The sequence below is a fragment of the Schistocerca cancellata genome, chromosome 2, assembly GCF_023864275.1.
Source record: "Schistocerca cancellata isolate TAMUIC-IGC-003103 chromosome 2, iqSchCanc2.1, whole genome shotgun sequence".
NCBI lineage: Eukaryota > Metazoa > Arthropoda > Insecta > Orthoptera > Acrididae > Schistocerca > Schistocerca cancellata.
The window spans coordinates 650799441-650816444 of NC_064627.1; the positions used below are offsets into that span (position 1 = coordinate 650799441).

Genomic DNA, 17004 nt, shown 5'->3' on the forward strand with positions numbered 1-17004 from the left:
TTAGGTTTAAGTAGTTCTAAGTTCTAGGGGACTGATGACCATAGAAGTTAAGTCCCATAGTGCTCAGAGCCATTTGAACCATTTGAACCCTAAGTAAAAGTCTGTCACTGCAACGTTACAAGATACACAGTATCCTTTGGTGGATAATATCCATTTATAAAATCGAAAATATATGTTTATTATACGCACTCAATTTAATTATCTTAAAACGTCACGAGAGCTCTGAACTCAATACGTTCACAATTTTTTTCTTTCTACATATAAAAACTGTTAAGATATTTGAGTGTTATTTTTACTTTCTGTTTTTCTGATTTCCATTTACATCTTTATGCACACTGATGTGTGCATGCAAATGTTTCCAGGCATTCTTGTGTTTGGCACATACGTGTGTATCCTAAATTCCCATTGGCTTGCACCATTACGGGTTTCTTGCTGTAAAAAACAACAAAATTTTCCATCACTAATGTTTGGGTTCTCTTTGCTTAGGTCACTCTGCAAAGCGAACTGAAGCATTCTCACATGTGGGATACTCACCCACTACACATCAATCCATAAATTGCTGCATAGCATAGCAATTACTCATTGACAGCACTTTTGGTTGACAAGACTCCTGGCACACTACCGCTGTACCAATATTTATTTAATGTGTACTGCGTGTGAATAAACCACTGGTTGTTTGAAATCTGATGCTTCTACGAGTATAATTATTCTAGTAACCTCCTTATTATCCTTGACTTCCAGTTCTGTGGAGATGTAGGTATGAGGGTTTCATAATTTTTTTCCTGGTATTGTTCACAACATCTCAGAAATCGCTGTTGTAACGCTCCCCTAACTATAATTGCTCTTGGATCAAAATCCGCGTTAGTGTTACTGAGAAATTTTGAATCGATTCTCACCAATAGGAATCGAAGCTAAAAGACTTGGGTGGTGACTATTTAGGACTGCTGCTTGAATGATAAACGTCAATTTATCTTAGTCGTGTCGGATGAATGAACAACGAATTTAAACAAAAAATCCTTATTTACTTTTTGACAAAAAGACATAAACGAGAGTACTATGTGCCATCTTATGTATAGCTTCCCGCACCTCTTATGAACATCATTCTTCCTTTCATCATCATTCTTCCTTTGCCATGCAGGAGAGCGATGTTAGTTCCTTGCAAACTATGTCATGCAGGAACCTCACCCCTTTGATTTTGTCGATAGCGCGCCAACAGCGCAATCAGCATTGTTGACGAAACAGAGCTCGTATTATTAGCTCAGATTAATGATTTCACTGTTCTGTAATGATATACCCTCCCAACATAAAAAGGGGCACCACAACACAATAATAAATGCATGGGGTGCTTGAAATATGATCGTTTCTGGTTAGGCTTTACCTTGACAATTATCGGTATGGAATGAAACAAGTTTACTGTTACCTGTCACTGTTTATTTATACCCATAACGTGTTACAAGTTTTAAGCCTCAATAAGGCGGATTTACGTGTGTTAGTACGACATGTGTGTTGTGTGAAGATTTTCGGATAACCTATGGCACTGTCCAGGAAGAAACTATATAAACCAAACCAAACTATATAAAATTGACAGAAAAGGATTTCTACAGCATTTGAGATATTTATTCCAACGCATGTACTCATCACCTCAACCAAAAGGCTACACAGTCCTTTAAAACTTCTTCTGAAATAACTGTGCTGTTTTGCTACATATTCTTTACACTTCAAGGTAATGTTTCTGTTTTGCTATATGTTCTTTCCATCTACTTGTTTCCAGACATCATGTTTGTTTTCAAAATATGACAGTTCATGTGTGATGTATTACGACAAAGAAAAGCCAGTGACCACAGGAGGTATTTTATTTTAGTTGTTTTACTTTCACATTTATATTTCTTAGTTTTTGGTCAGAAACCTTTCCAAAATCATGTTCTGAAATATTGTATCTCTTTCTCCACTATAAATTGGAACAGGTGACCCTGAAGTCTTAACACAACACACACTCGTGCTAACAGATGTAAATCCACTGATGACAGAGGTTCAAACCTTCGAAACACGTTGTGGATATAAGTAAACCGTGACTGATAACAGTAAAAGGGGAACGGTATGTTACGTGATTAATTCGTTTCTTCTTGATAAAAAAAAGAAAAACTTTATAATGATAAATGAATGTGGGTCTCAAATTGTCGTGGTAGGAGAGCTCAGTACACAGTGATCCATACGTCCTTTCCAGCCAGGCCAGCCATCACATAAATTGCGACCCCGGATTATTTTCCCGGAGACATTCAGTCTGTCGGCGATTGATTTGGCCGATGGCCATCCAGGACCACAGGAGCGGTGACGTGAGAGGGGGAATGTTTCCTCTCTTTCACCGCAGATGCCAGCGTGCACGAGTCTCGGGCCGATCAACAGCTACGATACGAAGAAAACCACGTATAAAGAATCTTTACGAACGTAAAAGACATAAATTAATTAATTCTCTGCAGTGTCGAGATATTATGTTTGCGGCACGACGTGCCGAATGAAACGTGTACCTTCACAATTGTCTTGCCCGCACACAACTGTCTGAAGGTTGGAACGAGGGCGCAAGCGATCGACGATTGTGGAAGGCTTCTCTTTGTTCTCCATGAAATAGTAAGGAAAATATTTTTGTGGTAGAGAATATAAACATGTTTTCAATTTTTTTTTATTTTTTATTTTTTACTTTTATAAATTTTCTACTGTAAAACGAACGAAACCATCTACCTGCCAGTCCTCATCCAGTGAATTTTAGCTAACATTTATTGTAATCTGTTTATTTCCTATCAATCGAATTTATGCAATCAAAGTGGCGTGATTAGAAATTTACGGGCAACCTAAAAAAAAATTGGGGGGGGGCTATGTTTACTAATAATGGCGTCCTCAGAACCAGGACAAATCAGGAGGAACCTGGACGAATGGCAACCCTAGTTCCAGGGAAGTCTACCTCGCTAACTTGCTGCACGGGAAGAGACGAGGGGAAACTAAGATTGGATTATAAAGGACAGAGAAAGTTCGTCATCCGGGTGGAGGCAGCTTCTTTAGGGAGAGAACACCCTAAGTTGCAGTTCCCTGTGCACCATGAATAGTGGTTTAGGTAGAGGCCCTTAACCTCTACTAGTAAAAAAAGAAATTAACCTCTTACAAACTTCAGTATATAATTAGCTGGAGCGGGCCGTCGTGGCTGAGCGGTTCTAGGCGCTACAGTATGGAATCGCGCGACCACTACGGTCGCAGGTTCGAATCCTGCCTCGGGCATGGATGTGTGTGATGTCCTTAGGTTAGTTAGGTTTAAGTAGTTCTAAGGGACTGATGACCTCAGAAGTTAAGTCCCATAGCGCTCAGAGCCATCTGAACCATTTTTGAACTAGCTGGACGGATAAGCATTATGTCGACCATAGCATGGAAAGATACAGGAAAAAAGGATATGGAATATAGATAGGTTAAAGATACTTTTATTAATGAACGAATAGTGACTATAAGATTAAGGTACGACACTGCGTACTTGACAGTAGCGGACTGTATGCGCCAGAAAACGAAATGAAGAGAAACCACATTTCGCAAAATGAAGCCAAAAAAGGTCCACTAATGCAACTTGGAGATTTTAACGCAAAACTATGAAACCGAGTTATAACTAACGTAAATAACACCCGAGGGGACAAAAATTAAGACAATTCCCAATTTTTAATAACCTGAAAACTACTAACACTTTCTTAAAAATGAATTTCCACAGGTCCACATGGTCAGCTCAAGGTAGAAGGTCATTAATTGATTATAGAATAGTAAACAAAAAAAAGTCATCATGAAGCGATAGAAGAGTGTATCGCGGTGGCAATGTATGTTTACTGTTATAATTAATGGGGATTATAAAATGAAAGCGATTAAGAATATGGAATGAACAATTAGGAAAAGTAATAAAAAAGGAAAAGGCAGCTTATCTAACGTATCTAGAAAAATACCAGAATTAGGAGGAGAATATAATCTAAAAAGAGCAACTGCTAAACGAGAATGTAGGAAAGCACACCGAATAAGTTTCGACATATATAAGTAACCTAGAAAATGACTTTTGTGGAGAACAAGCAGTTGCCTATAAAGCAATCAAACATTGAAACAGACAGATACATTAAACATTATCACAATCGGCGAAAAAAAATGTGTACAACATTGTAAAAGGTTGTACTACGACCAAAACTTATTGGAACAAGCAGAAATGCGCCAAGCTGGGAAAGGGGTAGAGGTGATAACATTATCGGCATTACAAAAGGCTTTAAAAACGACGAGGAATAGAAAGACAGTTGGTATAGATAGCATTAACAGCGAATTATTAAAATATGACAAAATTGTCCTTTATTAAAGATTTTAACATTTCCTAAATGTACGCTGGGAGAAGTTGAGAATGCCGGAAATCTAGTCACCAAATCATTTGTAGAGCCCGTACAGGATACGGTAGCCCATACGCAGTGGCCAATTTTCGTCCAAAGCATTGAGCGAGTTCATTCGTTTGTTCGGAAGGGGACAATGACAATGTTTGCCCCCTCCCGACCGGTCGGCGATAACAGGATGGAGAAGCACGCCTTACTGTCTTCCTCAAACGATTTTACAGAAACTGTTCCGTAAAAAATTTATTATAGCTTTATACGACAGTTTCATGATGATGTGCCCATCATTTAGTTAGTGGTCATGGTTATTGTAATATTTGCATGAAGTGAGACACCGGGACAAATTCGAAAAAATTTTGCAATGAAAAATAAAGGTCGCTATAATTTTGGGTTTGATATATGTTGCTGTGTATGAAATTTAGCTAAAATATCAAATTTTTCGTTAGACCTGGGAAGAATTCTGTATCTGTCACCAATCTCGAGAAAATTGATCCGATGTAGCACATTTATTTGCGATTACGCGCCAACGATAAACGGTTTGAGATATCGAAATGAGATTTTCGGAAATGATAGCATGCAAAGAGGGAAGTATTTTTCTGTATGGCTATTATACAAAACTTCATTATTTATCATGTTATTCCACTATCTACGGAGTTTTTCGATACAACACTGTAATTTTTAAGGGCCATCGATACCTGGTGAAATGAGCAGATTTTAAAGATGATTCCGGCCGATACGAAATACTCAGAGGCCGCCTGAAATTGGCGTCATAGGACTATTCGTAGAGACAGGGTTTGGGCAACGTACAGCAGCTTTGGTGCGACTTGGGTGTTGATGTAGGGCACTCGCTAGCGCAGATTCAGGTTGTGGTGGATGTTGTATTGAATGTGGGCTCATGTCCTCTGGCGCAAATGGTGGCAGGCGAATGCCATCGTACGATGGGTATGTACAGCAAATGTGCTAACCCAGAAACAGGGTTCGTCCACTGTGGGTAGTGGCAGCACCCTTCATCTTGGAGGCTACACTGAGGATACTTGCTATGGGCTTTAGAACAATGTGGGCGAAGACATCACATGTTTATTTTTGTACCGAGGATGCGCTTCCTCTTGAACTTGTGACCTTACGTTACTGCAGGTCCTCACTTAATAAACAACTGTTGCAGAACACACTCGCAATTCTGTATGCACAACATGTTAGTGACACTGTGTAAACTCTGCAGTGTTGCGGCAAAAAGAAGCCAATTTTAACATGGTAACAGGAGAAATGTATAGGCTTTGTTCAAACTTCGTCACTGATGCCACTTCTCTGAAAGTTACAAACGATTGACAAGCAAGGCGAAAATAAATCGCTGCTTTTGTTGCATTTTCGGCGGAATTCTTTTCAGATGCTAACCAAAGCAGAGGTGATAGACTTTTCTGAATGGTCACCATGCAAGTGGTCACATGGAGACGCTCCACTTAACGTGTACAAAAATAAGAGGGTAGGCTTTAGTTTAGAATGGCACTTCTCCTCCAGCGCTCGGCATTTCCCCTACAATGCCTGTCCGTAACCCCTTGTACTTCCACTCTCCCTACGCACTCCACCCCATGCCGACTGCTCGTCTATCAGCTACGTTATTCTGTGTGGACTTTACTCAGTTGTTAAGAAAGAGATCGAAAATACTCCAATAATTACAGGGAAATAAGGGGTTTAATAGTTGTATATAAAGGATATACATAATTTTAAATCTAAGGTTAATATCAACAGCTGAAACAATATCAACATAGTGGGTTTGAGTTGGATAAACAATGATGGTTAATATACTCACTTCGTAGTTATTGAGAAATAAAAGAAGCGAATTTAATAATGAGACATACTTATTTTATCGACTGCGTCAAGCCGTCTAACAGATTAAACAGGACAGAGCTGTGGTAATTGTTATGAGAAAATGTTCTCCATGATACCTGATAACCATAAAAAGTTTCTAAAAATGAAACTAATTTTTCAATAAAAACAGGGAACAAGATAAGGAAGAATAGCATTTAATTATGCAAGGAGTTGAATAGGTTGCAGTCTTCCCCGAATTTTATCCAGTTCAGATGTAAATGGAATGGTGCAAAAGGGGAATGAGGAAACAAACATTAAAAGACAATTATACAAAGATATTAATGACTGCTGATGACGGCAATATATTAACCTCTTCAGAAGAAGAATTGAAAAAAAAAAATAAAAAAAATAAACAGGTCGTTTTCACTAGTGCTACCAGAAGTGGTGAAAACAGGTAGTAGTTGAAAGAAACATTTCCGGAAATGCGGGAAGCAGCCGGTGCTGGCTTCCCCTGACCGCTCCTCTCCCCTCGTCTGCCATGATGCAGGGACATGAAACGCTTCCTGCATTCAACCATGTGCGAATCGTCAATTTATCGCGGACAAGCTGTGCGCTTTCTTTTGTTTTTCCCGGCGGCGTCAGTGGTTCTACTTGGCTGTTTAGTGGTTCAAAAGCATCAGTGGTTTGACGTGCTGTTATTCCTCAAGACTTCGTGCTAAAATCCGTGTGAGCGCGTGTAGTGCGACGAAAAAAATTAGTGAAAGAAGGAGCCTTAGTGCTGAGTGAGTGGCACAAGAACTGCTTACAAAATCGCACATAGGCTAAAGTGCATTTAAAAATTTTATTTCTTGTCCGAGAACTTGATGATGCATTACTGAAATGCAGACATTTAATTAATATGCCGTTAGGTTCATTATCTGTGTTACTTTAAGTTATTTAGAAATTCCTGCTGCTCCCACACCACTACAAAGATCTTGTAAACACAATTGGCCTTGCGTTTAATCATTTAATTCTATTCTTTGAAATTTGTTTTATATGTACTTGTATGAACTGAAGGGTGCTACGTCTGAACATTCTGGCAAGCCAGAATGTTAATAAGTGAAGGTGTGTGAGGTAACGGGCGAGTTGTGGCGCCCTGGAAATATTGCATGTTCGGAGTTGGGTCGGCCGCATAGGACGCTCGTTAAAGCCGCGGCCCGGCAGCAACCAGGTGGTGTCGGACGTTGGCCGAAGCAAGAGGGGTCCAGACCGACCGCGTGGCTGCGAATTCCATGGCGACGCTGTGTCAGTGAAAGAGTGCCAAAGATGGCGGACTTTGTGAAACCTTAATGGCAGACATTTCACAGTTCATATAGAAATATATAGAAATTAATAGTAGCCAGATGAATCATGATACCTCAAAAAGAAACATGTACATTACTATTATTTGCACGACGATTCTGATGGTGTAAACAGATTTTCAGTATCGTTATTAGTTTAAAGTTTAGTATCTGATGGTAAATTATACAAGTAACACCCAGAAACGAATTCCCAAAATCTAAGCGGTTCATCCGATTTCGTGTCTATAGAAAGCTATTAGTGTAAACCTAAATTGGTATAAATTACAGGCATGTAACTTGAATAGTACATGAGTTATTGGAGGTCAAAGTGGCCGATTACTATAGATCGCGTCAGGCCATAAATACTCCACAGTTACACGAAAAAATGGTAGCAGCATGCTTATAAATATATTTATTCATCTATGTCTTTGTTCATAATCGATATACGCTATTTATGAAGAAATTGGTCAATTATCTGTGATTTAGAAAGCACAGAGACGTTAGGCTACTGGCCTACTTCTGCATGCTATTCCTTTGATATATGTCTATTTAATTTGTTACGAATTTAATAATGTGTGTTAGAGTGTGTTTATGGTGCAGTAACAGGAATATTTATTTAATTTCAAGTTATTTAAATGTAATTCTAGTCTTTTGTATGTTGGCTTGGAGGCATGGAGGGAGCGCTCTAGCCAATCACAGCGCTCGTTAATGGTGAGACTATATGGAATGGGGGAGGAGGATCGTTTCCGGGGAGGACACGGGGTAGTTCTGAGCAGTGCGACAGGGAGTACGGCACACGACACGGGAAGTGCTGGACGCGGCGGCGTGACGGACGCGGAGTCGGCGGAAAGACTTGGACAGTCGAGCAGTTTGCGCGTGGTCGCGGAGGATAGCAATATTTCGGAGTGCCGACCTGTGCTCGTGTGTGATTTTCGTGGCTTCTGCAGTGAAGTCGTAGTAAGCACTCAGAAGAGAATATCTCGCTAGCTATGTTGTTGATCATAACTAATTACGTGGAGTAGGAATCTATTATTTCCGTGCTATTCAACTTACATTTTGTTCAATTGCTGGACCATCGACATGAATAAGTGTTTTGCAGAAATATACCGCATTCTCGAAAGTACTTCTACTATCGTACTCATCATTTAAAGTCGTTTAGATAGTACTTGCAGATTTTATTTAACTGCAATCTTTCATTTACAAGTTTATGTGTTACTTTCATAATTCGCAATTGCCGAGTGATAGAAACCTTCGACAAATCGATTCATGTGTGTATTCGCATCGTATACTGTAGACTCAGCAGTATTTGGCCTGTAATGCGGTAACTACGTATCCCAGCCCCCAGACAACGAAACCAGCCAAAACTTTTTATATTGCAGCTCTGAGTCGGAGGGTATGTAGTTGAGGGACACCAGCCTCATTACATTCATCTTCTATTTGAAAGCCCGCATCATTCACTTGAATAAGTTGAACTTGATTTGAAAGGTTCTAGAAACAACCGTTTCGAAGGCGCTGTGAGTATACTCTGCTTCGAAGATAAAGTTTGTACCTTTATTTGCAAACTTCAGTTATGGACAGATAAAACTGGTGAAAACATTTATTCCGTGTTCGCAATATTAAAAGTACTAATTCATGATAAAAATTATGGCGCTATTGGGGCGAACATACAGAATAACATCAAGACTCTTCTATAAATGTTTGCTCGTACGCAAATATTAGCAGATGAATTAAATCATTACTTGACAGAATGTATCAAAACAGAAGCTCAAGTTGACGAAAAACTAATTCGCAACCACAGCACCAACGATGGAGAACTTTCAGAAGAAGCAAGGAAGAGGTCATGGTATTCCGAAATGACAGAAACTGCAATGGCGTACTCGAATCTATTCTCTTAAGCAATTTTGGTGTGAAAAAACCTTTTCATACAATAAAATTCGACAAATCGACTTACTCTATCTTATGCTTTGCTATGTACTGGTAATTAAAGAACAAGTCCAGGAACAGACTGAAAGTAAGTGAAGATATGCACGTAGCTTTGAGTGATATTATCAGCCTCTACATTACCGAACTTGTGCAGAAATTGCATGCTCAATAATCATACAGATGCAAGTCGAACGTAATGTCTGCTAATAATGTTGTGCTTACTGTTAATGCCAGTCTTTTTTTTTTTACTTTAACACATATTTTCAATGTTTTGATTATAGTTTATTTTTAAACTAACAGCTTATCTTCTTGTACTTTGTGGTTCCTTGTTAACAACGAAGGTGTCGAAATGGTCGCTGGTTAATAAAGGTTTGGAAACCATTTACACGACCTTATTTGCCACCTGCATGTCATTCGGTAAGCGAAATTACGACGGACGAAGATAAAGGGATGTAAGCAACAGACTAACATGGGCGGAGAGCGTCTTCTTAGCCACTCGAAGTCTACGAGTATCACACATAGGCGTTAATATCAGAATGTACATCTGGAACACAATATTGTAGCCAAGCTAATCAATGACTATGGGGAAACGGGAATAGAAGAGAGTCGAAGTGTTTGAAATGTAGTGTTGCAGAAATATGCTGAAAATCTTAGTGGAATTATTAGAAATGAGGAGGTCTTTCACAGAACTGACGAGGAGAGGTATGTATAGAGAACACTGAGGTGGATACCTGGACGCAGGGGGAGCCAGAGATTGTAATATATACAAGTAATTAACGATGTTACGTGTGCTACTCTGAGATGTAAGAGTTGACACAGTAGAGGTCATCTTGTCGGGATGCATCAAAGTCCAAGGAAAGTGCAACAAGTAATGTAACAATTTTCTTTTCTCTGACAATTTCGGTTACAAAATTACGGAATTTGTTGTGGAATGTCGTGGAATATTCCCGCATCAGCCGCTATAGTTTCATGAAGTTCAGCTATGCGTAGCCTTGAAAATGGTGTTTGTAACGCTGGTACTTTCCGATCACAGAGGTATTGTTGAGTTTCATCTGGCGGAAAACCAGAGCATCGCAGATAATCATAGGCACTTGCAGAATGTCTCCGGAGATCTGGCAGTGAACAAAAGCACGGTGAGTCATTGGGCAAGGCGTCTGCGATCATCGGAACAAGTTCGCGCAAATCTGCCCAATGTCTCGCTTGCCGGTCGGTCGCGCACTGCTGTGACTCCTGGAATGTTGTAACGTGCGGACACTCGCATTACAAATGATCGGCTAATTACAAACATTTCCCTGCACAGCTAGACGTCTCTGTTAGTAGAACTGAGACACTCGTCCACCAGTTGGGGTACACAAAGATGTCTGCTTGTTGGGTTCCTCCCCGCAAGAAAGAAGACCAAAAAGAGAAACGAACCACCATGTGTGCGGAATTGCTTGTGCGTTATCAGGCTGATCGCGAATGTTTTGTCGAACATCGTCAAAGGTGATGAAACATAGGTTCCTCATCTCGAATCGGAAACAAAACAGTAATCCACTTAGTGGCGCCAAACCACCTCTCCTACGAAGAAAAAGTCCAAAACCGCACCCTCAGTCGGTAAAGTCAAGGCCATGGCCCTCTGGGGCTTTGAAGTGGTTATTCCGTTTGATGGTGGAACTGAAAATTCTGATATGTATCGTCCCACATTTAGGAAAATCAATAAACAAGGTTAACGCGTTCTTTGTCACAAAAATGCAAAGGAACTTCTCCTTTTCCATGACAATTAAAAGGTTCTAATAAATTTTCGCACCCAATAGCAGCTCACATAACTTCATTGGACTAGTCTTCCTGACCCAACCTACAGCCCATTTCTCGCACGTTCCGACTTCCATCTGTTTCGAAGGATGCTCTCCTCGGGAATTAGTACGTGGACGATGGGGTAATGATGCAGCAGACGACGTTGGCTCAACATTTACAAAAGTAGAATGGTACCATGTGGGCAAACGGGCCCATCTAGTAAGTGGCGTAAAGCCGCCGGATTGAACGGAGATTACGTTGAAAAACCAGGGTTTTGTAGCCAAAAGAGTGGGGAATATTATGCTGTTCTGGAAGCCTGAATAAAACCAATCTGCTTTCAGAAAAAGCTGTTTTGCATTACTTATCGAAAGCCCCTCGTAATCAGAAGGCTGATGCCCCCATCCCCTTAAGAAAATGACAGCTATTAAGTGCTTTCTAGTTTATCGTCAGATATACCATTCGTTGCAGGGTGCATAAAATGTAAACAGAGACGGTTGGCAACTCCATTTGTCCCTTCTGTCTCTCTTCCTCTCCTGATTTTAAAACGACAGACGTCTGCTATGCAAGCAACCCGATCGCAGGAACGCTGGTTGGAAAATACATTTTACGTGAGTTTTTTCCTAACTAGGAGAGTCTTTGTCCCGTTTACAAAAGTCCATGCGATCAGTCAGCAAGCGAGCAAAGAACATGCTAGAAGCGAGCTGAGACGTTTGGCTGGTCACGCTACGTACCTGCAGGAAGCGGATGAGCTTGCAGGCCGCGTTGCCGGCATTCCAGGCGACGGTCATGCGCCACACGATGTCGGTCAGCACGCTGATCAGCCCCACCGACAGATCTGCACACCAGACACGGCACACGCGTCAGCAGGGGGCGCCACGCACCAACACAAAACTACACAACTAACTGCATGCTGCGTGCACTGCAGTGTCGCAGTACGGCCGCGAGCCTAAACGAAAATTTGGGACTCTGCGGCACACATTGAGTACGATACGGAAAAAATGGCCGTAAACGAAAAAGTAAAATCGGGAGTTAGCTTCATTTCAAAGCTTGGCTAGAGTAATGTTGGGGCTATTGAAGTCCACTCTTAGCCAGCTATTTCTTCCGAAGGTTGAATTTCGTTCGGATGAAATATTTTTGTTCAGCGAAATCAGACAGAAATTTTTATAAACTGAAGCTATTCAAGAGGGCATGTACTTAATTACGAACAGTTATTTCATTATTTAGCCATTCATTAACAGCTGGTTTTGGTTAATCAACTTCTTTCTGGAATGCAAGGAAAGAAACTGTAAAATGCAAACGGAAAGAAGATATCTCTTCTCTAATTTCCACGTCTTTCCGCCTTGGATTTCATACCGTCCTTAAACAGCTACCATTATCTTCGCGAATCAACCTAGAAGTCCAGCTACTAGCAGAAATTCCGGCTTTAAGCCATTTTTAAACGAGAGTTACAGAATGGCGTTATTATCAATGAGGAAATAGAATTGAAAATTTTACGGAAATACGTATACACCTATAATCATACAATTGTTATTTCTACAACATTTCTAGTAAGCTATTACAAAATAAAATCATTATTACTAAATATAAAAATATATGTTAAAGATATTAAAAACATAAAATTTAGTCTTAAGAAAATAATTATATAATTTCATATCCATACATTTCATATTCCCTTCATACATTTAAATTTGTTAAATTGTATTTTACTATTACGTATTTCTTCCTTGGTGAAACCATCTCAGAGGAAAGCGAAAACTTTGTTGTCTAAAACTGTTGCCCTATTGGTAGCTGCTGCTAAGGATTACTAGGAATCAGACGCTGACTATGACGAACGGTGTACAAATGCCAATGAGGAAGAACATGAAGAAGGAAATGAGATCATGAACAAGAAGCACAAAAAGTTGATTAAGACGGTTTATAAAAATTCTATTTTCGTTACTAACAGATATTTTCTGTAACAAAGACAGTAGTAGAGGCAGTTTTATAATAATGTTTACCATTAAAATTATAAAAGTTCACCGAAAACATTTTTTATTCACTTCATTAACTTTTTTCAGATTGTTTTCAACATACTGGATCCGCCACTTTCAAGTTGTCACTTTTGATAATAAAAATAGTTATCCGAAGGGTGAGAAACCCCATCATACTCATTTTGGCTGCATTTGGGCATATTTTACAATTTCGACCAGGTTTCCAGGGTTCTGGCTCACAGTGCGAAGGGGGGAGGGGTGTAAAGAAAAAACCGCCCTCTCACTCTCGCAGAGCTGGGAGCTTTCACCCTAAATCCGTATTTTGCGAAAGCAGAACTGACACTCAGTTCAAAATAAGAAAAGGTAAGTTACGCACAGCACAAAGCGGAGTGGTTGAACAGAGTATTCGGTAATGGCTACCGGAGCTGACTGTTGAGGTTTATAATGCCGTAAATGATATGCTACCGGTCCGACATCTACAGGTTCCTTACGCAATAATAGTCAAAAACACGCCTACCTTCTTCAAACTACCTTGTTAAGATGCCCGCACCGTAAAATTGCAGGACAACAAAGCTGCGTTCACAGCTTCTACATCTCGTTACATTGAATCAAATACTTTCTAAATTTTTTTCCGGTTCGTTGAAAAGTCTTCTCGGGCAGCGAAGCTAGTAAATCGCTCATTGACGGTATCTGAGATTGGTACATACAAGTTTCAGATTACAATACCGTGTTATTTTTGGTACTGTACACTCACGTTCTTCTCGTCCTTGGTCGTTGTCTTCAGCAAACGGTACAGAATTTGTGGATCCACATTGAAGCAAAACAGTTTGTTGTATCCTACTTTCATCGACGCTTCGCATTCATAGTAGGTTTTTTAATTCTGAAAACGACATGAAATGCAGAATGAGGTAGAGTCAAACTGATTTAAATTTCGATTTTCCTTGTTACTGATTAAATGCTGAAGTATATCAATATATTTCCCTTCACAATATTCTAATCGTTACAAAGTGCATTTCATATCAAGAATTTCCATCTGCAGCATGTTCGCTTGTTTCGACTGTGAAATTTCAAATTTACGAATTTACCGCACAAATAAGACAAATAACCTAAGATTAAGTGAAATAAATGTGTTAGGTAATTACTTTTCAACTCAGTCAACTACAGAAACGTGATGAACAAAGTTAACCATTAGCGTGTTCCATCCGTAATGGAATGGTAATCGATTATTTGAAAATTATACCGGTGTGTTATTTATATGTGAGTTACTAGAAGCATTAATATGGCTAGAATGTACTTTCTTTCGATGTTCTGTTGTGTGGTTTCTATCAAGGTTCCCGATATAGGGCCCAATGGTAAAATTTTGTGGTACGACTACCCTCTGTCAAATCTCGAAGTTTTTCAATATCTTGTTAAAAAATTAACGCTGACCTCACTCAGTAATGAGAAATAACTGAATCATTTTGTAGCAGTTTCATTTACTGAAAACACAACTTTCAACCTCTCACGTGTTGCTGAGAACACTTGAGGAATGATACGAGAGATGTTAACAGTGAAAGACAAATTTGTCGTAGCAGCAGTGCAGATTAGCTTGCGAAACGTATTTCATTAGACATTATTTTTAGGAGTGTAGTAAAAGTTGATTAGCAATATGACACAATTACTTTCCTGTGATGCTAAATGGAGATCTTAACGGCAGCACTACGTCGATAGAACACCAGAACTGGAATTTCAGTTCCGCACAGCCCTCTAGCGGTACTCCCACTTCCCTTAGAAACTCTTTCTCCGCAGGAATCAAATTATTGAGAGACATAGAGTGGCGACCCTTCGTCAGGATTTCTTGGAACGTGATATCTTCCAATCCACTATTCTTGGCGCACTAAGGGCAACTTCTTTAATACAAGAAAGTGTCATTCCACTTTCACGAGGATCCTTTCATTTTCCGGTAAGAGATTCATAACGTAATCTCTGATATTCTGTTTCTCTGTCGGTCAGATCAAATACTTTATATTCGTTTTATTATATGATGAGACACTCATTACGAACCAGTTTCCGTAATTGAGTTCGGTAAAGTAGGACTCGAAACAATGGTGGTCGGTTCGAATTTTAGTTGTGTCAATTACTTTCTACTTCAGTATTTTGGCAACAAGTGGTGGAATGTTGAGAAAATTCGTTATCATTGAATTCGCACCAAATCCCTGGCCGTATCTCATGCAGTGAGGGTGTGTGAAACTGTTGGTGGTCATCTATCCGTCAGTAGGGGACGCTGTGTTGGGTGGCTGCGTTGGTGCACTATTCGAGAAGAGTAGACCACGCATCGACTCCGGCTTTCGGCCTCTCTCTTCTCTCATCATCATACAACACGAACCTGATGCCACAGATATACATGTTCGATTCACATTAATGTGACCGTCTGTCAGAAACTTGAGTAACCATCTTTTGCTGAATGAGAGTCATTGATTTTCTGGAAGGTACCGGCAGGAATGAGGAGTCACGCCGATTCCGGTGCCGTGGTCAGCTCCGCTAGGTTTCTCGCTTGAGGATCCGTGATGTCAACAGCGTGATAGAGGTGGTTCCACAGATTCTTGATTTGGTTCAAATCCGGGGAATTTGATGGCCATGGGAGTTCAATAAACTGATCCTGGTACTCTTCGAAACACGTACGAATATTATGAGCTGTGTCACAATGCACTGTTCAGCTGGTAGATGCCATCGTCCTAAGGAAAAAAACAGAACTGCATGCAGTGTGTTTTTGTGTGTCACAAATTGTTTTACTTTATATTACGGCACATAATGTAATATACTTTTAAGAATTTTACGAGTTGACTACGGAACATTTGTTATTATTTTATATTTAACACTATAATTGTAACTCTTTTTAAATGAAATGGTTCCGTTCTCTGTTATTTACTCTCACTTAAATTTATGTTAAACCAAGGTGACAAGTAATTACATGTAACAAACTGTATTAAATGCCGTTGATCGTCGCTGGGGGTGTTGCCGTCTATTCACGTGATCTCAGTACGCTATTTAAGCCCATACGAAGGGCTAGTCTCGCAGTTTCCTGCCGTTATGTAGACAGGAGTGACACCACCAGCAGTCGACCAATGGGTAACATATTTTAAATTTACGTAATTTTAGCTGTTGTATAATGGAATCTTTCTGACGGATACTTATAATTTCACAGTGTAATCGCCCAGAAGATGACTCCTACGTCGGGTAGAAACCGGTTGGCCGTATAATAATGATAAATGCGGATAAGACTGTTTTTGAATAATTGATTAATCATACTAATCGGTGCTTCATCTCCACAACCATGTTGTCCAAAAAACCTGCTGTGGAGGACCGTACGCAGCGACGTTCGTTGAATGGCCGCTGATGAGACATTGTCGGTAGTCTCTTGGTTCACTTGAGTGGTCAGTTGTTCAACAGCTGCACATCTATTCGCCCGCACACATCTCCGTCGTTCAGCCCTGTGGTGCACCACAGTTGCTGCGGCGCCAGTTTTGGATAGCGTCATTTTGCCGTGCACGGTACACATTGACCTGGAGTCACATGAACAGCTTACAAACCTAGCCGTCACAGAAATACTTCCATCATTGGCCCTTTTGGACGTCAGATGGATCACTCTGTTTCCTCGGTACGACAACGACTGCACTACTTCCGCTTCCCACGAAACCCCTTATGTACCTTCCACTGCTAGTGCTGACACCTAACGTCTGTGAGTGGTTATTGCATGCTGAAGTCGAACATAGATGGTGGTTACATTAATGTGAATGCACCGTGTAAACCTACAGGCCCTCTTGACCGTTGTCATTGATAATAAAA

At 40.1% G+C, this 17004-nt stretch overlaps 1 protein-coding gene across 2 annotated transcripts in view; it reads right to left on the reverse strand.

Annotated features, from left to right (window-relative positions):
* LOC126147618 (cardioacceleratory peptide receptor-like) overlaps nucleotides 1-17004 on the reverse strand; it is a 341146-nt gene that overhangs the window by 162968 nt on the left and 161174 nt on the right. For both annotated transcript variants that reach the window (XM_049915706.1, XM_049915708.1), the window contains exon 2: nucleotides 11941-12044. In XM_049915706.1, coding sequence (XP_049771663.1) covers nucleotides 11941-12044 — 104 coding nt within the window. The remainder of the gene's footprint in view (nucleotides 1-11940; nucleotides 12045-17004) is intronic.